Raw genomic sequence first — 24,620 nt, forward strand, 5'->3', positions numbered from 1 at the left:
CTTTCTTACCTTGGCCATGTCTCGGAGTATTGCACACCTTGTGCTTTTGGGCACTCCAGTGATGTTGCAGCTCTGAAATATGGCCAAACTGGTGGCAAGTGGCATCGTGGCAGCTGCACGCTTGACTTTTCAGTTCATGGGCAGTTATTTTGCGCCTTGGTTTTTCCACACGCTTCTTGCGACCCTGTTGACTATTTTGAATGAAACGCTTGATTGTTCGATGATCACGCTTCAGAAGCTTTGCAATTTTAAGAGTGCTGCATCCCTCTGCAAGATATCTCACTATTTTTGACTTTTCTGAGCCTGTCAAGTCCTTCTTTTGACCCATTTTGCCAAAGGAAAGGAAGTTGCCTAATAATTATGCACACCTGATATAGGGTGTTGATGTCATTAGACCACACCCCTTCTCATTACAGAGATGCACATCACCTAATATGCTTAATTGGTAGTAGGCTTTCGAGCCTATACAGCTTGGAGTAAGACAACATGCATAAAGAGGATGATGTGGTCAAAATACTCATTTGCCTAATAATTCTGCACTCCCTGTAGTAAGCAGTTATCTCCCCAAAAGCGGTGGCTCAGCCTGTAGGAGTGGAAGTAGTCTGAAACAATGTTCTTAATACGGCTTGCCCTACTGTGGCTTGTTGTGCGGATAACACGTCTACACAGTAGTGCTTGGTGAATGTGTGAGGCGTAGCCCATGTGGCTGCCTTACATATTTCTTGCATTGGGATGTTTCCTAGAAAGGCCATGGTAGCACCTTTCTTTCTGGTTGAGTGTGCCCTTGGTGTAATGGGCAGCTGTCGTTTAGCTTTAAGGTAGCAGATTTGGATGCATTTAACTATCCATCTGGCTATACCTTGTTTTGATATTGGGTTTCCTGCATGAGGTTTTTGGAATGCAATAAATAGTTGTTTAGTCTTTCTGATGTTTTTAGTTCTGTCAATGTAATACATTAATGCTCTTTTGACATCTAATGTATGTAGTGCCCTCTCAGCTACGGAATCTGGCTGTGGGAAGAACACTGGAAGTTCCACTGTTGGATTTAGATGGAACGGTGAAATAACCTTTGGTAAAAATTTAGGATTAGTCCTTAGGACAACCTTATTCTTGTGTAGTTGTATAAAAGGTTCTTGTATTGTAAACGCCTGAATCTCGCTTACTCTTCTTAGGGAAGTAATGGCGATGAGGAATGCAACCTTCCAGGTTAAGAACTGTATTTCGCAGGAGTGCATGGGTTCAAAAGGTGGACCCATAAGTCTAGTTAGGACAACATTTAGGTTCCATGAAGGAACAGGTGGTGTTCTTGGTGGAATAATTCTTTTAAGGCCCTCCATGAATGCTTTAATGACTGGTATCCTATAAAGGGAAGTTGAATAGGTAGTCTGCAGGTATGCAGATATTGCTGCAAGGTTTTTTTTAAATGGAAGAGAAAGCTAGGTTAGATTTTTGTAAGTGAAGCAAGTAACCCACTACATCTTTTGGAGTTGCGTGTAATGGTTGGATTTGATTAATATGGCAGTAGCAAACAAACTTCTTCCATTTACTTGCATAGCAGTGCCTGGTGGATGGCCTTCTGGCTTGCTTTATGACTTCCATACACTCTTGTGTAAGTTGTAAGTGTCCGAATTCTAGGATTTCAGGAGCCAGATTGCTAGATTCAGCGATGCTGGATCTGGGTGCCTGATCTGTTGGTTGTGTTGAGTTAACAGATCCGGTCTGTTGGGCAGTTTGATGTGTGGTACTACTGATAGGTCTAGCAGCGTTGTGTACCAGGGTTGCCTTGCCCAAGTTGGTGCTATTAATATGAGTTTGAGTTTGTTTTGACTGAGTTTGTTTACCAGATAAGGAAGGAGAGGGAGAGGAGGAAAAGCGTAGGCAAATATCCCTGACCAGTTCATCCATAGGGCATTGCCCTGGGACTGCCTGTGTGGGTATCTGGATGCGAAGTTTTAGCATTTTGCGTTCTCTTTTGTCGCAAACAAGTCTATCTGAGGTGTTCCCCAGATCTTGAAGTAAGTGTTCAGAGTTTGGGGGTGAATTTCCCATTCGTGGACCTGTTGGTGATCTCGAGAGAGATTGTCTGCGAGTTGATTCTGAATCCCTGGGATAAACTGTGCTATTAGGCGAATTTGGTTGTGAATTGCCCAATGCCATATCTTTTGTGCCAACCGGCTCAACTGCGTTGAGTGTGTCCCCCCTTGCTTGTTTAGATAATACATTGTTGTCATGTTGTCTGTTTTGACGAGAATGTATTTGTGAACTATTATTGGTTGGAAAGCCTTTAGTGCTTGAAAAACTGCTAGCAGTTCTAGGTGATTTATATGCAGTTTTGTTTGATGTACGTTCCATTGTCCTTGTATGCTGTGTTGATCGAGGTGTGCTCCCCACCCTGTCATGGAAGCATCTGTTATTACGTATTATGGCACTGGGTCTTGGAAAGGCCGCCCTTTGTTTAAATTTATATTGTCCCACCATAGAAGCGAGAGGTAAGTTTGGCGGTCTATTAACACCAGATCTAGAAGGTGACCCTGTGCTTGTGACCATTGTGATGCTAGGCACTGTTGTAAGGGCCTCATGTGCAGTCTTGCGTTCGGGACAATGGCTATGCATGAAGACATCATGCCTAGGAGTTGTAATATCATCTTTGCTTGTATCTTTGGTGTTGGATACATGCGTTGTATGATGTTGTTGAAGTTTTGAATTCTTTGTGGACTTGGAGTGGCTACTCCTTTTGTTGTGTTTATTATGGCTCCTAGGTACTGTTGTACTTTGCACAGCAGGATGTTTGATTTTGCGAAGTTGACGGTGAACCCCAGTTTGTAGAGGGTTTGTATGATTTGATTTGTGTGGTGTGAGCACTTTGATAACGAATGGGTCTTGATTAGCCAGTCGTCTAGATACGGGAATACATGTATTTGCTGCCTTCTGATGTGTGCAGCGACTACTGCTAGACATTTTGTAAAGACTCTTGGTGCTGTTGTTAAACCGAAAGGCAATACTTTGAATTGGTAATGTATTCCTTTGAATACAAACCTTAGGTATTTCCTGTGCGATGGATGTATTGGTATATGGAAATACGCGTCTTTGAGGTCTAAGGTTGTCATGTAGTCGTGTAGTTTGAGCAATGGTAGCACTTCTTGTAGTGTGACCATGTGAAAGTGGTCTGATTTGATGTATGTGTTTACTATCCTGAGGTCTAGGATTGGTCTTAGCGTCTTGTCCTTCTTTGGTATTAAGAAGTACAGTGAATAAACTCCTGTGTTTATTTGTTTGTTTGGTACTAATTCTATTGCATTCTTTTGCAATAGTGCTTGAACTTCTGTCTCCAGGAGCTCGGAATGATGTTGTGATAAATTTTGTGCTCTTGGTGGTATGTTTGGAGGGAATTGTAGAAATTCTATGCAATAACCATGTTGGATAATTGCTAGAACCCAAGTGTCTGTAGTGATTTCCTGCCATGCTTTGTAATAATGACCTATTCTTCCCCCCACTGGTGTTGTGTGGAGGGGATGAGTGACATGTGAGTCACTGCTTAGTTGCAGGGGTTTTGGGGCTTTGAAATTTTCCCCTATTCCTAGGGAATTGCCCTCCTCCCTATTGGCCCCGAAAGCCTCCCCTGTACTGTCCCTGGTAACTGGACGGTGTTGCCTGTGAGGTGCTGGCTTGTGTGGCCTGACCCCGAAACCCCCCTCTAAAGGGTGTCTTGCGGAAGGTGCCGTAGTTTCCTCTGCTCTGCGGGGAGTAGAGTGCGCCCATTGCTTTAGCAGTGTCTGTGTCCTTTTTAAGTTTTTCTATCGCTGTGTCCACTTCTGGACCGAACAGTTCTTTTTCATTGAAAGGCATATTGAGAACTGCCTGCTGTATCTCTGGTTTAAACCCAGACGTTCGTAGCCATGCATGCCTTCTGATGGTCACGGATGTATTAATTGTCCTTGCAGCTGTGTCTGCTGCGTCCATGGAGGAGCGTATCTGGTTGTTTGAAATGTTTTGACCTTCCTCAACCACTTGCTTTGCCCTTTTTTGTAGGTCTTTGGGTAGATGTTCAAAGAGGTGTTGCATCTCATCCCAATGGGCTCTGTCATAGCGCGCAAGTAGTGCTTGAGAGTTGGCGATGCGCCACTGGTTTGCAGCCTGTGCTGCGACTCTCTTTCCAGCTGCATCAAACTTGCGGCTTTCCTTATCCGGGGGTGGTGCATCCCCAGATGTGTGGGAGTTGGCCCTTTTCCTAGCTGCTCCTACGACGACGGAATCTGGTGGCAGCTGTGCAGTGATGAAAACAGGGTCTGTAGGGGGCGCCTTATACTTTTTTTCCACTCTTGGTGTGATTGCCCTACTTTTGACCGGCTCCTTAAAAATTTGTTTTGCGTGCCGGAGCATACCAGGGAGCATAGGCAGGCTTTGGTAGGAGCTGTGGGTGGAGGAGAGGGTGTTGAATAAAAAGTCATCCTCGACCTGTTCTGAGTGGAGGCTTACATTGTGAAATTGTGCTGCTCTAGCCACCACTTGTGAATACGCAGTGCTGTCTTCTGGTGGAGATGGCTTCGTAGGGTATGCCTCCGGGCTGTTATCTGACACTGGGGCGTCGTATAAGTCCCATGCGTCTTGATCCTGGTCACCCTGGCTCATGGTGGTGTGAGCTGGGGAATGTGATGGAGTTTGTGCTGGTGAGACGTGAATTACAGGTGGAGGAGAGGGTGGTGGAGTAACCTTTTTCACCACCTTTGTTTGTGGTGTTTGTTCAGTTTGGAACTCCAGTCTTCTCTTTCTTCTAATAGGGGAAGGGTGCTTATTTTCCCTGTTCCCTCCTGTATGAAGATACGCTTTTGCGTATGGTCTACATCGGTAGATTGCAGCTCTTCCTCGAATCTATGCTTTCGCATTTGGGAGGTTAGTGAATGCTCCTCTGTATAAGAGCCTGAAACTGGGTCGGTTGCAGGTTGTTTTGGCACCGAAACCCTGTCTGCATCTTTTTTCGGCTCCGAGCTGACTTTTCTTTTCTTTTTTTCAGGGCCGAAACCTCTCGGCGTCGATCTTCGTCGGTGCCGCTGTCTCGGCGTCGAGCCGTGTCTACACCGCTATCTCGGTGTCGATGCTTGTCTCCAGCACTTTCTCGGTCCCGAGAAGGCTGCGTACCGGTGTCTCGACCGGAGTCGGACTGTCTCAGCACTGTTTGGGCCTTTTTCGGTGCCGACGGTCGGTCACCGAATTTATGGGTTGAGCCATGGCCTGGTGGCAGTGGCGTCCCCTGGGCCTTGTCAATCTTTTTATGTGTTGTTTTCGACGTCTTACTCACGGTTTGTGGGTCATCTAATTCCTCGGAGTCCGATTCGTGGATCGAGAAGGTACCTTCCTCTTCTTGTTCCTCGAACTCTCGGTGGGCTGTCGGCGCGGACGCCATTTGAAGTCTTCTGGCTCGACGGTCTCGGAGTGTTTTTCGGGACCGGAACGCACGACAGGCCTCGCAGGTGTCTTCACTGTGCTCAGGTGACAGGCACAGGTTACAGACCAAGTGTTGGTCTGTATAGGGGTACTTGTTGTGGCATTTGGGACAGAAACGGAACGGGGTCCGTTCCATCGGCGTTCTTCAGCACGCGGTCGGGCCGACCAGGCCCCGACGGGGGATCGAAAAACTACCCCGAAGGGCACCGGAGCTCTTCGATCTTCGATGCGGTGTTGAATCTAACTACGCCGATCCCGAACGCAACAATACCGACGAAAATCTTCCGAATTTAGCTATCTTTCCGTTCCAAAACTCGGAGCGACAGGAACACGTCCGAACCCGATGGCGGAAAAAAAACAATCGAGGATAGAGTCGACGCCCATGCGCAATGGACACAAAAGGAGGAGTCACTCGGTCCCGTGACTCGAAAGACTTCTTCGAAGAAAAACAACTTGTAACACTCCGGCCCAAAACCAGATGGCGAGCTATTGCAAAACATGCGTATCTACAGCGACAGATGCCATCGAACACTATATTACATACAAACAAATACAAACGATAATGTGGGAGAAATCAGGTTTCAGCAAATATTTATCATTTGGAAATTGTCGGAGGGAGTTACTATGCCACAAATGTGACGGATATCCCGTCCGCCGTATTATGATCCCATTATAGCCTATGCAGATCGTAATACGGCAGGCGGGATATCCGTCATGTTTGTGACGAGTAACTTGTCCACCAAACTCTAAATCAGGCCCGTCTTCATTTGTTTTGATCCAATTAAAATCTTTGGTACCATCACACTTTAGAATTACAAAAAATAATGTGCTCATTTATGCTTCCTTAACTGATGAAGTTTTGAAATATTTGTGCAGTTCATTTAGAAGTATTTAACTGTTGATGTAAGAAAATAAAATGACACGCTACAGCCTTTTCATTCACACACTCTGTACCCAAGTAAGATTATCGGGTACTTCACTTTATAACATCTCTAACTTTGTAGAAAGTTTGTAGAAAAGTACCCAACAATCTAAAAGTATTCGGCAGCAATGTGCCAGAAGACAAACCCTGATATTTGATATCGGTTGTTGAACACTTAGCAAATGTGACAATATAAAAACCATATTTTGATGTATCTTTACTGCTCATTTCACCTCCTGAACCCCAACAGGATTATTTTGTAGGTGCTGCAGTCCCTCCATCCACCCTCCTCCAACCCTCTTCTTCCAGTGCCTGTGTAAAAACCCCACTAAGTCATGCAGAAAGAAAAAGGGATGCTAATACACTGAAAAGGTATAAGTGCCCAGTACTGGCGGTCCTCCTATCTCCATGCTCAATGAAAATTGTCAAAAGCATCCATTCCTGAGTGGGACTAGGACAATGCAGGTGGTAGAGCCCCGATCCCCAGAAAGAAGTTCAAAAAATGAATCCACTACGGATTGTCAATCAGATATTTTTAAGAAGTTGGTGCTCTCCAGGGCACATCGACACACCTTTTACAGAGTAATAGTGATGGACCTATAAACCTGCAGCAGCTTTCTGCTGCGTGGAAAGAGTTAATCCTAAGAGACATGCACCTGTATCACACGGTACATTGCGGCCACTTTATTTATCCCTCAGTGCCTCCAATGATTTTGTTCCCCCAAAAAAGGATGTGTGATAGGACGACAGAACGTGGTTAACATTGCTTTCTATGGTACCACAACTAGGGCATTTATCATGTATCACTGGGTAGAAGTTATATAGCTTACATCGAGGGCACGGCTGGACTAGGGAAGCAAAAGATTCCATCAAAAATGCTCAAATCAGCCCTGCTCCCTTCCTCTTCTCCTACTATCTTTGTCAATCCATCCATTCTCTCCTCGCCTCTCCCTCTCATTGCTTTCTCTGTACCTTCCGCCTTCTCTCTTGAACCACTCCCTCACTTACTGTAAGTGACCTGAGGAGCTGGGGAAAGTATCAGACATCAAGAGCTGCCCTGGACTTTCAAAACCTACCTCTAAGGGCTCCAGCCCACCAGGGAAATAACTGATGCAATAAAAGCCCTGCCCAGCCCCAATATAAGGTTTCTCAGGACCCTGATCAGAAAAATCTAGGACTCTCATCCATTCTACGTCATTAAATTCCCTTCCCAAATGTTTGTCTTGTGTTACCAACTAATTTGTCTGCCATCAAGGATCAACATAATAATGTTAGTTTAGTTATTGTTATCTAGCGATAGTAGTGCTTTGATGATTGAGTGTTTGTTTGTTTATCCCAACCAGCTCCCCAAGTAGGACTAATTGTCCGCTATAATTGTGTGTGCTAGAAACTGTTTTGTGCACAGAGTATACGTCTGTGAGCTTCCCAAAAATGGGAAGTTCAGTGTTTTCAATTAGATCTAGGCGTATTCACTCAATTGTATTAGGCCTATCTTGGTTGCCACTCCTCTAAACCAGGGCACAAACATTATTGATAAATCTGGGGCAATCTTAGTGTGGATCCTTGATAGGCAAAGTTTCCAACACCTTCTTGCATTTATCTTTTAAACTAATGTGATTAGTGTGCCTGCAGTGCTGCTTAATCACAGTCTCCAAATGTAGGGCTGCTGGGTAGAATAACTCAGTCTTGGACATTTAGTCAACCCTCCAAGATTTGTGTTGAGGAAACAAGAAGTACCACTCATAAATGTTCGTTCTTATAGTTGTAGGAGGCCAGCAGTTGAGGTCTCCATTGGCTATGTTCAAATCTGGAAATTGCCGGTGACTTGACAGAGGCTCGCATTACCAGCCTGCTCTGGCAGGTTATCACATTCTCTATAATTGAATAGCCAATCTACTATTAGCCTGAATCGAGCACCCGGTGATGGTGAAATCATTTGTATCCTCTCCCTCCTCTCAGGACATTCATGGGCCTCGTAGCTGGGGCTGTCCAACCTTCCCCTTCCTCTACTTGCTTCTTTTCACCTGGGGCTTCCTTTGGCAAGTGTGAAGGCTTTTTCACGCCGTCCTCAGTTAATGCAGGCTCCCCAACTCTCCGACACTGAGCTCGCATCACCCCTCAGGATCTGCCTCCTCAGCATCTCTGCGCCAATATGTTTGTTTTGAAGGTGACCTGAGCCAAGAAATTCGTGCTGTTTTTCACAACTTCAGGTTCAGGGAATGTTCCAATTCACCATGTAAGAGCCCCTATCAATTTCAAATCGCTTTCAGTGCAAGACGTTGACACTTTGAAGGGTCTATTGTTTCTACAAAGTGCAAGACTAACAGAAATTTTGAAGTTGCAAGAGAACACTCAAAAGGTGCTAGCGTAACGTCATCTTGCTAGACAAACTCATGTCAACAGACCAACTTATGTCTACTCTTTCTTTGACTAAGAAAACTATGCACAGCTTGGGTTAGATGGAAAAGACAGCCTTGTTTTCAAAGGTCAAGGAGACAGTGGAATTCTGAGCACAAGCAGAGTTAATTAATTGTTTACGAGACCACTTAGCAGGGTGTTTATCCGAATCAAATGTTGAATGAATTCGGGGCTCAACCACTACACAACAGACGTAAACAGGGAGAAAGTTATCATCGCCAGAACCCTTACTAGTGTTTGTCTCCATTTAAAGTTTGACATAAGTCTTGGACGAATCCTTGCTGCTATGACCGACAAGATTATGCAATTGAAGATCTGTGCGAAAGTCACCGCTATAGCTAGAAGCTTTAATGAAGATTTGTTGAGAGGTTACTTTTACAGAAAGATAATGCAAAAAGCTGCAAGATCCTTGTTGGCTTGAGTAATCAAGAAGTTCAATGCCTGGGTCATGGAGCTGGTGAGAAGCTTTCCTCCCTTCTTCTGTGTTAAATATAAAATGTCGGTTTCTGGGTCCTTCCAGGCTCAGGGGGGCGCACAGGCCTTTCCTCTCCACCCCTCATGTGAGGTTTGGTTTTGATGGCTGTGACTGTTTTGGTTGTCTTAATTCCAGAACGTTTGAGCCATGTAGTCCACCTCATTTCGAAGATATTACACTTCGGAGCTGCAGATGGACCTCTACTTATAAATCCATCTCACAGCTTAGATTAAGCATTTGGGTCCTGTGGGGAACTATGTCCATACAGGCCCGTGCATCTGGAAAAATGTGGACGATCACCACCCTTTTTTAAATAAACTCCGCTTCTTCAATGAAACCTTTTTATTGAAGATAAACACTTCACAGGACAACGTCAAGATGTTAAAAAATAAACTACAACACAGAATAAACAGAACTACAGCCTTCATGATTTAGAGCAAAGGGAGAAAAATACCCTTGAAAAGTCACAAGCTAAAAAATAGGATCTAGATCGAAGGATTACAAGGTGTGCAGTGTTTTCCTTGTTGTATAACGCACCCCTCACCCACGTTAAAAAAAAAAGTGTTTCATCCAATGAATGGGCCATAGCACCAGACTGACAAATACCACTCTCCGAATTTGAAATTCCCTGAACCCCGTGATCCAGGGTCAGGATTTCAAACTCAACCAACCAGCCAGGAACCCCCATATCCATAAACCGCTTCCAAAGCCTTTATGACTTGGGCACCATTGCAGAGTAGTGAATTTATTTTTGTGATTTTTACTTAGCAAGGACATGCCCCAGGGGCATCAGAGTGTTTTTCAAGCATACATTTCATAACAATCATTGTGAGAATACAGAGAAATGAAACAGAAAAACAGATACTCAAGAGTGTGTGGGATACTAGATTTAGCCCGGATGTCATTAAAATAGTCTTAATTTCCTTTTTAAAGGTAGCATTGCTTGAGGGTCACAAGGAGGGTCATAGTTCCAGGTTCTTCTAGCAGTTGTTACACCCGCTTTGTCTTTTTCTAGTTCTGGTATTACCTGAGGTGCTCCCGGAACTCACAAGTAATAAAGGCTCTGAAAGGAATCTAAAGTAAATGTTTTCAGAGCCCCGTTTCCACCACTTAATCTCTCAGCTGCAAATCCGATGCTGTTGCGAGACTCAGCATGGGTAGTAGGGGTGAAGCGCGTGATGTCATGGGTTTGAGAGAACGTAGAGGATGCGTGATGTCACTTATGCTACCACTAGCTTTTCGAAGAAACAACATGCACGTTCCAAACTTACTTTCAGGATAACTGTCAAATGTCATTGTGGCACAACTTACAGGACATAAAACGCACCCATTTTAATTGTATAATAATACAGTTAAAACTTTTGTGCATGTCTGAATTTCTATAACAGATTTTTTTATTTTTAATATTAAAATATTTCGGATGCCATACAATTTCAAAGAGTACAGACTCCTGTCATAATGACTAGTGCTTAATCTGTAAACACAAAATAAGTGTGAGGGCCTCAAGTAGTTCCTCAAGAGACCGCACTCGGTGCTGATGAACGCCAAGGTTGCTGAAGGTTAGCAAGTTTTTATTCTACTTCTTGCCTCTTCCATCACACTTTACACTTCCTAACCCCCGCAGGTTCGTTTTTCATCCCTGCGTTTTTTTTTAGTTGTTGTTATCCTTGCTTTTTGTTCTTCCTTTATCTCTTTTCTACCTTGCGCTCTCTGTCTTGCTCTGCCTCAAAGAGTGAGGATGAAAAATAAGGTCCCAATAAACAACTTCAATTCGCAAGACTTATAGGTCTTGGCTCAACATGCTAACACATGCAAAGCATGCACATTAAAAACACACAAGAAACAACATGCAGACAATACTGAATGATCTCCCCAACTGTAAAAGTAGTCCATCTTGCAGATTAATGCAAACACGGGAGGGAAGGGGGAAGTATACTCCCAAACAGCCAAGAGCATTTTGCGAAAAATGAATACTCACCTGGCTGAGCCAAGACGTAGACACCAAATTCTTCAGCCAAGGGCTGAAAGTGGCAGGTTGAAGAAAGGCAACGGTTCAAAGGGATGGGACCAAAGCCCAATCAAGCAATGATATCCACCTGACGAAACCAGACCTAAGTAGGGCTGTGCACATCACTTGAAACAAGTAGCACAAATAAAACTCTGGGAATTACACCACTGCGGAAGCCTGTGTCTACACCTGTACCTCTCCCTCCACACACACATACAAGATTTCTTAAGCTTCTTGTTCTCACACCTAGCACGACGAATACACAGCACACACGATGGAACAGAACAAAGTGATGCACAAAATTGATGAAGCCAACATTACTTAACTACAAGAAATTCCAGGAGCTCTTCACTGGTTTTACCAGTCTGTAAACCACAGAGGAGTTACACTCATGTGCACGAGATGGAGGGGCAATGGGGACTCTGGCTCTACGTCATGGAACAAAGCTGGAACAAAGCTGTAACGCATCTGCGGTTGATCTTATTACGGTGCAGGCGCCATATGGTTGCTCAAATTCCGTTAGGTAAACCTTCCCTTTTAACCATTTTACTCACTTGCAGCTTGAAGTGTATAGTTCCTCATTCCAGACACTGTGGTCTGCGGATGTCGACCAGCGTTATGCTGGGCAGGGCTGTTTGTGACTCATTTCTCATTCCAAAGGTTGAGCATGCATAGGATTTACCCCTTTGGTCCTCTCTAACTTTGGCTTCCGTCTATCTTTGCTTTTACCGCTTCGCAACTGAATACCCCACATTATAAACTTTGTGTAAAGGCCGGTGCACTTAATCGCAGGGTAGGAACCTCTTTGTATTTAACTGTTCTTACCCTTTGTGGTCAGAGCATAACTTACATGGACGATTTAAACTGTGTGACTGCACTGTTGCAAAATAATGATCGTTCAGCATGGGTGTGCCATTTCCGGTAGTGTACATAAGAAACTGGCATGCAACTACTGAACAATGAATACATATCCTAGAATGTGACCCTGGGAAGTGTAAGGCTCACTTACCTCTCCACAATTATTCTGCTTCCCTATCGGCTTTGACCTTTACCTTGATCATCCACTCCCAATGTTCCAGCCTTCTACCACATTTATCTGTCCGCCTCTGCCGCCTTCTCTTGCATTACATCTTTCTTGATTTCTTCACTCGTTGCTTTTATCTTTCTCTTGTCTTGCCTCTCCCGTCTCTCCAGTTGCTCCTTTCCCTGTGCATCTCCTAGATCGTATGGTCGCCACTAATTCTCACCTCCCTCCCTCCCTCCAGCTTTTCCCTTTTTATCCCAGTTTTTCCATTTGTCTATGACTCTGCCTTTATCCTTTGGCCTATTTCTTCCGCTCTCGCTTGCAGATTGTGTCAGTTTCTTTCCCACTGCTTTCCCTTTGTTATCCCATCTTCATCACTGCACAGTCTGTCTTTCACATTTATCTGCTTGTCACCTTGAACCTTTTTCTCTTCCTCGTTGCTCTAGTACTGCCCTCCCAGGCTCCGTTGGTCTAGGTTTCTCATAATCTCAGCAGGTGCTTACCCAGACCTCCCTGTTCTCCCTATGGTAAAGTCTTCCCACAGCCGCTCTGCTAGTGCCTACTTTGGCTTTCTTTGCCTCCGTTTTCCCCCAGTCACCTCAGCCACACCTTGGCTCCCTTTGCCCCAAGTACACCCCACCACATGGGCCTCCATTTACTCAGCCTCACATGGTCTTGACGCTCCTTATCCTTCCCTGGTTTTCATTACACCAGGCCGACCCTCTCCGCTAGGCTCCCACTGCTTCAGCTCCACCTGTCAGTCACAGCAACCAGTGTCTAATTTTCCATACCCTGACCCCATGGCTCCTTCTGCCTCTCCATGGCCCCATTTACCCAGCCTCCCATGGACTCGGTCCCTCCTGTCATCTCACCTTCCACCTGGTTCTACTGGTTCCGTTTGCCACAGCATCTCCTGGACTCAGCCTCCCTGGTTCCTGTTGCCCTGCCTCCCACCATCAGTGTCCCCCTGGCTGATGCCATCTCATCCTCCACCTGGCTTCTTTTGCCACTGCGTCCCTTGCTCCTTTTGCCTAGACTCATGATTTCCCCTTACCTTACCCTTGACTACCCCCCTTTATCTCAGACTGGCCTTTCTGTCTTTGTCTCAGCCACCACAGTTTCTCACTTTGTCCTAGTTCAAACACTTGGATGTTACAAAGGTTTAGTTGACCATACACATGCAGCAGAAAACATCACACCGCCTTGAGATCATACCTACTACAACTATTTCCGATGCCAAAGGACGTGATTTAACATTGTGATTTAAGATCTGACACCATTAAATTACATTCAACTCCCAGCAGAAGCTCTGCAGTCTTCATCCACCTTCCAGCAGACCTCACCAAATATTACCCAGCAGTTGAGTCACTTACATTACTGAACACCTTGTCCAGCTCTTTGGGGTCCATGATAAACTTGGGGTAACCAATCATGTCGTAGATCGCCTCCGCCTGTTTCAAAAAACAATAAAAGCATTTAGCATGTAAAGGACAGACCACTCCATACATATGTTTGCGCAAATATTGGCTTTAGAAGTGACTGCCTTGCATTAAAACAGCGCACAACAGTCAAAAAGTAAGGTTAGAAATAACAGAACCCGTCTGTGCTGTGCCTGGAGAAGCATTTCACAAAAGGGCTTTGGGCATACTAGCCCTATAATTCAATGTAGTGCGAGGTGGGCTTATTGTGAAGATGTGAGGGCATCAAATCTCCTATTGCCATACTTCAGGTGGGAATGGAATTGGGAATAAACTCCTGACTGGAATTACATGGATTATAATCTTTTGCTGATTTAAGATTTCTCTAGCAGTCATTACGTCTTTCTCAAATGTCAATATGCTAAGGGCATTTGCAAAAAGAGTATTTTCACCTGCTGCATCGGTTTCTGGGAAGTGTGCGCTCACAAAAAAATGTATGATCTCTCAAAATGTGACATTTTCAACGCTGTTTGTTGTACCAGCCTCGTTTTCCTGGTGCTCTGGAGGATGCACTTTCAACTCACATTTCCGCATACACTTCCTTCCAACAGCTCATGTCTCCGACAGAGAGAAACGCCTTGGAAATGAACCTTATGACTGTGTGGGCCCGAGGGCTCTGTGAGGCCACCCTAAAGCTATGGGTAGGGTCTGTATCAGACACCCTGGAAGTCAATGTCCAAAGAAAGGATTTTCAAGTTCTTGAACCAGTTGTCCAACCAGCAGTTAGCAGGGTTAGTACAGCTGTGAACCCGTTACATTCTCAAGATTCAAAATAGTTCATCGTGGAGGTAAGCAATGCTGTTATACGATAGATAAATTTATTCCAATATGAATATGGGAAAAGGGAAGAGAAGAACTGTGAGAGTACAAAGCTCATCAATGACGTGTAATAGCACAGCAGGGAGAAGACCCATCCCTTCAAGATTTCCCCCTTTCTCCCAAATTAAACAGCATCAAGGAGTCCCCAAGACCGTAAATATGTTCCTTTCTGTAGAATGAGGAACATTGAGAAGTGAGGAGGCCAGCTGCTACTAAGTAACATGAAAGAATATGCAATCAGCATGAATCCTTTATTGTCAGAGACTCGATGTGTAGAAGGTAACAGGAGGGGGCTCCTTGTGAAGGCGCTTATTGCGAAGGAGCTAGTGTAAGGTGTCCTGCTCTGTTAAGACAGAAGAACGAGCTGTGAAGGGTGTGCGTCACCCGTGAGGTAGGCATCCGTTTGTTCTACAATGTGTGGATGCGCTTTGGGGTGGGAGAGCCATTACCGAAGAGCAACCCTGTGATGTTGGGAAGAGTGAAGATCACTCATACTGTGTGCGCGCCTCGTTGAGGTCACACGGAGTTTTAAGAGGTGCTGCTTGGGGAGGATGCACATCTTAAGTGCTGTATGATCAACAGTATTGCATTATGTGAGAACGTTTCAGAAGGACTGAAATCGAGGCCATGCGCTATGCGGGACTGTATTAGAGAATTATACATCTCTTGTTATGCTTCACATAACGATTTACTTTTAAGATGCGTGATTCTATTCTGAAGAGGCTCGCCAATGCATTGCGTTATCTACTTTGGTATTGCAGTGTAACAATGGGGCTGGGAAAGGTAATTTTTGACAAAGATTCCCATCAACAAGGCTGCCCACTTCAAGGTGCATTTTCAGTAGGGGGCGAATTACTTTTCGAAAAAATGGGCCTCATCTGATGCTGGGTGCTTTTGTGTCTGTTGAATTATGCAAGGATGGACTTACAATAAGAAAGCAGATGAACACTGCAGTCGCTTTTCTCTGCTGCTCCTAATATGAGAGGATCAATCAATTTTAGATGGGTACGCTTCATCAGTGATGTGCTCACAGCATTATGACACATGGGAGGAGTGAGTACCTTGCACAATAAGGAACTTATCAATGTAGGGCAGCAGTTCCCCACTTGTGGTCCGCGGACCCCCAGGGGTCTGCAGGTCTGGGCCAGCAGAGGGGCTCTTCTCCAGCTGGGACATCTGGACAGAAATGTGGATGTTTTTATATTTAGTACTTCCTTTGTGCAGCAGTTTTCAAAGCCCTGCAAAGTTCCTTGTACATCCAGCAGCTTTCAGGCAAAAATAAAAGCTTCAAGGTAACTATTGTGATTAATGTTCCTGCTGGAAAGAGATGGGAATTTGGTCTAGTGGCAGTTTTGAGTCATCTAAGGTAGTGCAGATGGTTAACATGCCTACTGCAAAGAACGTGCATCATGCAAAGAACAGTATTTTATGTGCATAGCACAATGGGTTACTACTTTTGTCAGATTATTTTGTTACTGTGCAGTTCATAAATTACAATCACAATCTAGCACAGTGAGCTATGAACTGCTATCAAAGAGCTACATGCAAACTGCATGGCACAAATTAGAAAGTTATGTATTTTCCAAGTCTTTATCCTTGTGCTGCTAGAAAAAGTTTGCTTGCGTAGACGTCAATGCTAACCACTGTTACGTTCTGAACTCTGAGTTTGTGCTTCTCCAGACCACACACTCTCATACCTACAAGGGTGGGTGATGTGAATCCTACACTTTGGAGTCGCCTGTAAAGTGCTCCGACACCCCACACTGGTATGAGAGGTGCTATAAAACAAATTGACATGTGACAGAAGTTATGGAGAGATGAGAGGCCCTTATGGTTTTACTTCCTTTCCCCACCACATATTTATGTGAAAAAGCTTTCTCAAATGTTATGCACCTAAAAATTAAACAGAAATTGCTTGGTAAATGTAGAATCTGACCTGAGGATTCAGCTTTCCTATATAAAGCCAAACATTGAAAAGTTAGGCGCCAACATGCAGCACCAACCTTGCCATTAAAGTTTTTCAATTTTTGCATAGCTTTTCAATATAAAATAATGATATCCATAGTAAGTCAAGTATTTGTTTGGTGTGTACTTGTTTTTGTATTTTTTTGAGAATTATTGTTTTAATGTTTGTTGGGAATTGATCATAATGAAAATTATGGGACACACTAATCCTGTGTTGCCATTTACTGTTGCACTGTGTAAGAAGAGATGTTTTATTCACAATTAGGGATATCATGGCTGCTGCTTCGCACTGCGGTTTCATTATCTATAGATGAGTGATTATGTTGCAAACAGTGGGACTTACCGATGAGGTACGCACTGTGTTCCCATTAAATTTACGTAAGGAGAATGATAGTTTTGTGTATTCTGAGGATCACCAACCCTATCTGTTTCGCTTTGCTGCTGCATTGCGCAAGATTCGATTATTTTTCAGAATTATCCATTTTATCAATGCCGTCTATTTCTCTTGTGGTTTTGCTTCCAGGAGGAACACACTGATGCGAATTCTGTCAGTTTCATTGTGTAGGAGGTGTACACCTTTTCAGAAGGACAGGACTTCTTCCCTGGAGTGTCACTATGCGAGAGGCATGGATCTCATCTGTAACTCGTACTTCCGTTCTAGAATGTGAAGGGAGTGAATTTGTTGAGCGTAACACTGCTCTTGCTCTGTGAGAGGTACCTTTGGGATGGTCGGATTTCACTGAATGAGTGTTAGTCCTGGACCTTACCTTTTCTTTGGCGACCCGCCGGGTCTCGTCGTCCATCCACACTAGGCCAGCCAGGCTTTCTTCGAAGGCCGTTCGGATCTCCCTGATCATGCTCTGAGCCTGGGTGAAAGGAAATAACAAAAACAAATGCGTGAGAAAGATCGGGTCCTGGCAGGCAGAACAGCAAGCCGCCCTCACCTGCTTCAGGCGCAAACAACCCCTACAGACATAGGCAGCAGAAAGATTATACCAGCAGAAGAGACTTCAGTCCCATCAACAACGTGTTGTGCCAAGAGAACCTCCCCAATGGGCCATGTTCGAGCTGCTGCGCCGAGGCAGTCGCTGCAGTGCCAGGGATCCCCCAAACTCAACCTACCCCTCTTTTAAGGCTCTGCCATCTCTAAGGAGCACGTGGAAGCACGTGCACGGACATGCCCACATTGTGGCTTCCCGTCCCACATTCACTAGGGCAAGGATACCTAATATTGCATTTATCCCAAATAGTTGGAATCTGGAGTTCGGGAGGGAGCTCACCCTGTCTTAGAGCACAAGGGTCCTATTTCTGTTTTGAGGGAAAGGGCTGAAATACGGCTCGTTCTGGAAGCACAAAGGACGACAAACGAATAGCACCGAATGGTGAGCCTGCTCATACAGACAACTTAGAATACTCAGTCGGGGCAACTGAGCTGCTGACCTCCGGTAACATGCCATCCATCATTAGCTGTAAAGCATGTCACACCGAGCGAGACACTAAAGCAGTGAGGTGTGCGGTGCCGATGTGTAAAGGAGTGATTATTAAAATGAGACTAACCAGTGCCCTGTGGTGCGGTATAAGCAATACTACACTACCACCGACAAGAATGACAGCCGCCATTGACGGAGTCATTGTGTAAGCCAGTTCCAAGCGTGAATAGCTCGTGTTACAGGGCATGCTGGGATGTGTAGTCATGATTAATCTTAATGAAAACCAGAACTACAAGCTCGATACTTCCATGTAAGCTCCTGGACTGGATGAGTTCCTAACGCACAGAGCCGGAAGCGTGGGATAGTGCCCTGACGCAGGTGGGGAGGGACTGATGGGGGCACGGTCTTCACGCTGCGTCTTTCTGACGCAGCTGTGGGGAGAGATTACTGGGCGACGAGGGTCGTCGATGTTCTCTCTATCTGACGCAGATGTGAGGGGGGGTAACTGGAAACTGAGGACTGTAGGTGCTGTAGTGAGTCCCGTGTATATAGCGCAGTCACATCACCAGGGTGTGGGTTCCTTGTGCAGTACAAGGTCAAGTGGCCTGTGTCCGAAATAAACAGCGCCTTGTGCTCAGCTTTGCACAAAGCAACTACGGGAGGTCAGGACATACCGTACTCTTGCTGTCGTCGGCAAACGTGGCCTTCACGAACATGGCCCCGAGCGCAAAACCCAGATTACTGTCGGTGTCGCTGACGCAGAATTTCCAGCGCGGGAGACAGCTCTGTGGGGGCGAAATTATCTGATTAACGATCAAAACCTGGGCATTGGATTACTGCATCACCCCCACGTATGCCCCCTCCACCCACGCACCCTCCCATTTTATCTGTTTAATTACCTCCTCCCTCTCCATCCCTCATACATTATAATTTATTCCCGCTGATTTTGAGTCTCACCTTTCTCCTGTATTCACTACCCATGACACATTACGAAGAACACAGCACAGCGCTCCAGGGGCCACTTCGGGAAGCTGTGTTTAATTTACCTCGCCATTCAGTCAGTGAGTGAATGAATGATCCAGCGACAGGAAAATAGCGCCGGGAGAGCCAGCCCAAAGCGAAACCGACGTGGGTAGTGAGGGAGCAAAGGCATAGCCAGAGGGCGGAGAGAGACACCTGCCTCCTAATTCACAGAAATAAGAGGGAGAATACACCACCCTCCTCGCCCCCGTGAGAGCACAGCAGAAGAAAACACTGGCAGAGGGTTCGAAGCAAAAGTGACAGAACTGTGATCTGAATGACTGGCAACGAGCAGCCCTCAAATTCTTGCAATTTGGAAAGTTTCATGGACTATGCCCAACCAACACTTACAACATGGGTATCTCAAAGTTACCCCTTCAGCAAACTCTCCTGCAGTCAGTTTGGTTGTCTAGAAACTGATCTCCATACCACACTTTCTTGGGGAGGGGGGGGGGGAACTAACTGATCACCTCAGTTTGGTCACTCAAGGAATTTTCTACTCTGGAATTTTTTGTTTTTTTATAACTCCAGCTCCGTTGTTAATTTCAGTTCAGGAAAGAAGAAGAGGAGGAGCTGAGGCAATAAGTGGTTACTGTTCAGAATCACGTGTGGGTATGATAGAGTCAAGTACCAAAAGAAGTCCTAGAGCCACAATAAAACTCCACTATAATTAGATAATCAAATCATTCCTTTGGGGTTCTTGACATTATGCATTAAGATCAAGCAATCATGGCTTTCTGAGGGAAATGCCAAGTGTTAGATACAGGCGGATATAGCATGACGCTGTAAACACCTCATTTAAAGCTCTTTAAAATTAGTTAGGACTATAACTACAAAGACAAATAAGACTCATTTTCGGGCAGGAAAAAAAACGAAAAAAACCCCGCATAAAACAGCATACACACAGAAAATCAGAAAGTTCTAGTACTTTCAGGGATCGAAATACACCTACCAATATATTTATCGCTCGTTTTTTCAGACAAATATCATGTTGATTCAACAAACTTGAGAACTCCTGGGTTCTCAACTTGAAGAATCTTCCCTACAAATGCAGGGCTTCTAGACCAAGTGTTGCAGTGGCTGACCAACTCTGTGGGTTGAAGCCTCAGCTGTAGAGTTTCCAGCCGAAAAACAGAATAGCCAAAAATAACTAGACAGCAAATCTCAAACAACCAGGATCTTACCCCCAAAGAATACACTGTAGCATCTCGGGATTGTTTGGAGTTTGGGTTTAAAGTGAGTGGTGACCAGAGATTTGGTCACCCGTGTTTGGTTTAGAACACCGTTCCCTGGAATCCAAAGGGCTGTTGTGTTCAATATGGGCAGATGTCAGAGTGGGCCGGCACTAATGGCAGGATACCTAAACATAGTGGGCAGCAGATTACATTCTACCAGTTGCAGTCTATATTTTCCAGTTATTTTGGCAACCAGAGTAGCCTCCATTTACTCCAAGAGCTTCCCAGTTCCTAAAAAGAACTGTACTTTAAAGTTGTGGTCTCCACCGCTGCTTCAAATGTGAATACCCCGAAAAAAGTATAGGCAAGATACAGTACGGGGGGGGGGGGGGAGAAGAGTGTGTGTGTGTGTGTGTGTGTATGGAAAATGTATGTCACTTACCCAGTGTACATCTGTTGGTGGCATGTTCTGCTGCAGATACACATGCTGTGCACCGACTAGTAAGCAGTTCTTTCCCCAAAAGCGGTGGTTCAGCCTGTAGGAGTTGAAGTAGTTTGAAATAATGTTCTTAGTACAGCCTGACCTACTGTGGCTTGTTGTGCAGTTAACACATCTACACAGTAGTGCTTGGTAAATGTATGAGGCGTAGACCATGTTGCTGCCTTACATATTTCGTTCATTGGAATATTTCCTAGAAAGGCCATGGTAGCCCCTTTTTTTCTGGTTGAGTGTGCCTTTGGTGTAATAGGCAGCTTTCTCTTTGCTTTAAGATAGCAGGTTTGAATACACTTAACTATCCACCTAGCAATGCCTTGTTTTGAAATTGGATTTCCTGTATGAGGTTTTTGAAAGGCAATAAATAGTTGTTTTGTTTTTCTAATTAGTTTCGTTCTGTCATTGTAGTACATTAGTGCTCTTTTGATGTCTAATGTATGTAGTGCTCTTTCAGCTACAGAATCTGGTTGTGGGAAGAACACTGGTAATTCTACTGTTTGATTTAAGTGGAACGGTGAGATAACCTTTGGTAAAAATTTAGGATTTGTTCTTAGAACTACTTTATTTTTATGTATCTGAATAAATGGTTCTTGTATGGTAAATGCTTGAATCTCGCTCACTCTTCTTAGAGATGTGATGGCAATCAAAAATGCAACTTTCCACGTTAAGTATTGCATTTCACAAGAATGCATGGGCTCGAAAGGTGGACCCATGAGTCTTGTTAAGACAATGTTGAGGTTCCATGAAGGAACAGGTGGTGTTCTTGGTGGTATGATTCTCTTTAAGCCTTCCATAAACGCTTTAATGACTGGTATTCTAAATAGTGAAGTTGAATGAGTAATTTGTAGGTAAGCTGATATTGCGGTGAGATGTATTTTTATGGAAGAGAAAGCTAGATTTGATTTTTGCAAATGTAGTAAATATCCAACTATATCTTTTGGAGATGCAGTTAATGGCTGAATTTGATTATTCTGGCAGTAATACATGAATCTTTTCCACTTGTTTGCGTAGCAGTGTCTAGTGGTAGGTTTCCTAGCTTGTTTTATGACCTCCATACATTCTTGTGTGAGGTGCAAGTGTCCGATTTCTAGGATTTCAGGAGGCAAATTGCTAGATTCAAAGATGCTGGATTTGGATGTCTGATCTGTGGTTTGTGTTGTGTTAACAGATCTGGTTTGTTGGGTAGTTTGACATGAGGTACTACTGACAGGTCTAGTAGTGTCGTGTACCAAGGTTGCCTTGCCCATGTTGGTGCTATTAGTATGAGTTTGAGTTTGTTTTGACTCAACCTGTTTACTACATATGGAAGGAGAGGGAGAGGGGGAAAAGCGTATGCAAAGATCCCTGACCAGTTCATACATAGAGCATTGCCTTGGGATTGATCTTGTGGGTACCTGGATGCAAAGTTTTGGCATTTTGAGTTTTCCTTTGTTGCAAATAGATCTATTTGAGGTGTTCCCCAAATTTGAAAGTAATTGTTTAGTATTTGGGGGTGAATTTCCCATTCGTGGGTTTGTTGGTGATCGAGAGAGATTGTCTGCCAACTGGTTCTGAATCCCCGGAATAAATTGTGCTATTAGGCGAATGTGGTTGTGAATCGCCCAATGCCATATTTTTTGTGTTAGGAGGCACAACTGTGTCGAGTGTGTCCCTCCTTGTTTGTTTAGATAATACATTGTTGTCATGTTGTCTGTTTTGACAAGAATGTATTTTTGGGTTATTATGGGTTGAAATGCTTTCAGCGCTAGAAATACTGCTAACATTTCCAAGTGATTTATGTGAAACTGTCTGATGTATGTCCCATTGTCCTTGGATGCTGTGTTGATTGAGGTGTGCTCCCCACCCTGTCATGGAAGCATCTGTTGTTATGACGTATTGTGGCACTGGGTCTTGGAAAGGCCGCCCTCGGTTTAAATTTGTACTGTTCCACCATAGAAGCGAGATGTATGTTTGGCGGTTTATCAACACCAGATCTAGAAGTTGACCCTGTGCTTGTGACCATTGTGATGCTAGGCACTGTTGTAAGGGCCGCATGTGCAATCTTGCGTTTGGGACAATGGCTATGCATGAAGACATCATGCCTAGTAGTTTCATTACCATTCTGACTTGTATCTTTTGTGTTGGATACATGGCCTGTATTACTTTATGAAATGTTTGAACCCGTTGTGGACTTGGAGTGGCAATCCCTCTTGTTGTGTTGATTGTCGCTCCTAAGTATTGCTGCGTTTGACACGGCAAAAGGTGTGACTTCGCGTAGTTGATGGAGAAACCTAGCCTGTGAAGGGTTTGTATGACATATTTTGTGTGCTGTGAACACTGTTTTAGCGTGTTGGTTTTGATTAACCAGTCGTCTAAGTACGGGAACACATGTATTTGCTGCCTTCTGATATGTGCAGCTACTACTGCCAGGCATTTTGTAAAAACTCTTGGCGCAGTTGTTATTCCGAATGGCAGCACTTTGAATTGGTAATGTATTCCTTGGAATACGAACCTTAGGTATTTCCTGTGTGAAGGATGTATTGGTATATGGAAATACACATCTTTTAGATCTAATGTTGTCATGTAGTCTTGCTGTTTGAGCAGTGGGATTACGTCTTGTAACGTGACCATGTGAAAGTGGTCTGATTTTATGTAGGTATTTAGTGTTCTGAGATCTAGTATTGGTCTCAGAGTTTTGTCCTTTTTGGGTATTAGAAAGTACAGTGAGTAAACTCCTGTGTTTTTTTGTTGAATTGGTACTAATTCTATTGCGTCCTTTTGTAGCAATGCTTGAACTTCTAGTCCTAGAAGATCTATATGTTGTTTTGACATATTGTGTGTTTTCGGTGGGACGTTTGGAGGGAATTGGCGAAATTCTATGCAATAACCATGCTGGATAATTGCTAAGACCCAAGTGTCTGTGGTTATTTCCTCCCAAAGTTTGTAAAATTGGCTTAGTCTTCCCCCCACAGGTGTTATGTGATGGGGGTGTGTGACTTGTGAGTCACTGCTTATTTTGAGGGGTTTTGGGGCCTTGGAATTTCTCGATTTTTTGGGAATTGGCCCCCTCTAAATTGCCCCCGAAAACCTCCCCTCTGATATTGACCCTGGTAGGTAGGCCTTGTTTGTGAGGTTGTGGTTTCTGTGGGTTGACCTCGAAACCCTCCCCTAAAAGGTGTTTTCCGAGATGTGCCTCTGCTCTGCGGGGAGTAGAGTGCGCCCATGGCTTTGGATGTATCGGTGTCCTTCTTGAGTTTTTCGATGGCAGTGTACCTCCGGCCCAAACAATTGCTGTTCATTAAACGGCATATTGAGCACAGCCTGCTGGATTTCCGGTTTGAACCCAGAAATGCGCAGCCATGCGTGCCTTCGTATTGTGGCTGCAGTGTTTATTGTCCTTGCAGCTGTATCTGCTGCATCCATGGAAGACCATATCTGATTATTTGAGATACTTTGTCCCTCTTCCACCACCTGTTGCGCTCTTTTTTGGAACTCGTTGGGTAAGTGTTCGATGAAATGTTGCATTTAATCCCAATGAGCCCTGTCGTATCTTGCCAAAAGTGCTTGTGAATTGGCGATACGCCACTGATTTGCTGCTTGTGCTGCAACCCTTTTTCCCGCAGCATCAAATTTGCGGCTCTCCTTGTCTGGAGGTGGTGCGTCGCCTGAGGTATGAGAGTTGGCTCTCTTACGAGCTGCCCCCACAACTACTGAGTCTGGTGTTAGTTGTGTTGTAATATATATTGGATCAGTGGGCAGTGGCTTATATTTTTTCTCCACCCTTGGAGTTATGGCTCTGCCTTTAACTGGATCCCGAAATATTTGTTTTGAATGTCTTAGCATTCCTGGGAGCATGCGAAGGCTTTGATACTGGCTATGGGTGGAGGATAGGGTGTTAAAGAGAAAGTCATCCTCAATTGGTTCCGAATGTAAGGACACATTGTGAAACTCGGCTGCCCTTGTGACCAC

General features: G+C 44.5%; 1 protein-coding gene across 2 annotated transcripts in view; it reads right to left on the reverse strand.

Moving 5' to 3' along the window:
* The window catches only part of ECE1 (endothelin converting enzyme 1), a 355,802-nt gene that overhangs the window by 71,941 nt on the left and 259,241 nt on the right, over positions 1–24,620 (reverse strand). For both annotated transcript variants that reach the window (XM_069240079.1, XM_069240078.1), the window contains 3 exons: positions 18,656–18,766; positions 17,319–17,417; positions 13,663–13,740 (listed from right to left, as the gene is read on the reverse strand). In XM_069240079.1, the coding sequence (XP_069096180.1) occupies positions 13,663–13,740; positions 17,319–17,417; positions 18,656–18,766 (288 nt within the window). The remainder of the gene's footprint in view (positions 1–13,662; positions 13,741–17,318; positions 17,418–18,655; positions 18,767–24,620) is intronic.

This window comes from Pleurodeles waltl, chromosome 6 (genome assembly GCF_031143425.1).
Source record: "Pleurodeles waltl isolate 20211129_DDA chromosome 6, aPleWal1.hap1.20221129, whole genome shotgun sequence".
In the NCBI taxonomy this organism is placed as follows: Eukaryota; Metazoa; Chordata; class Amphibia; order Caudata; family Salamandridae; genus Pleurodeles; species Pleurodeles waltl.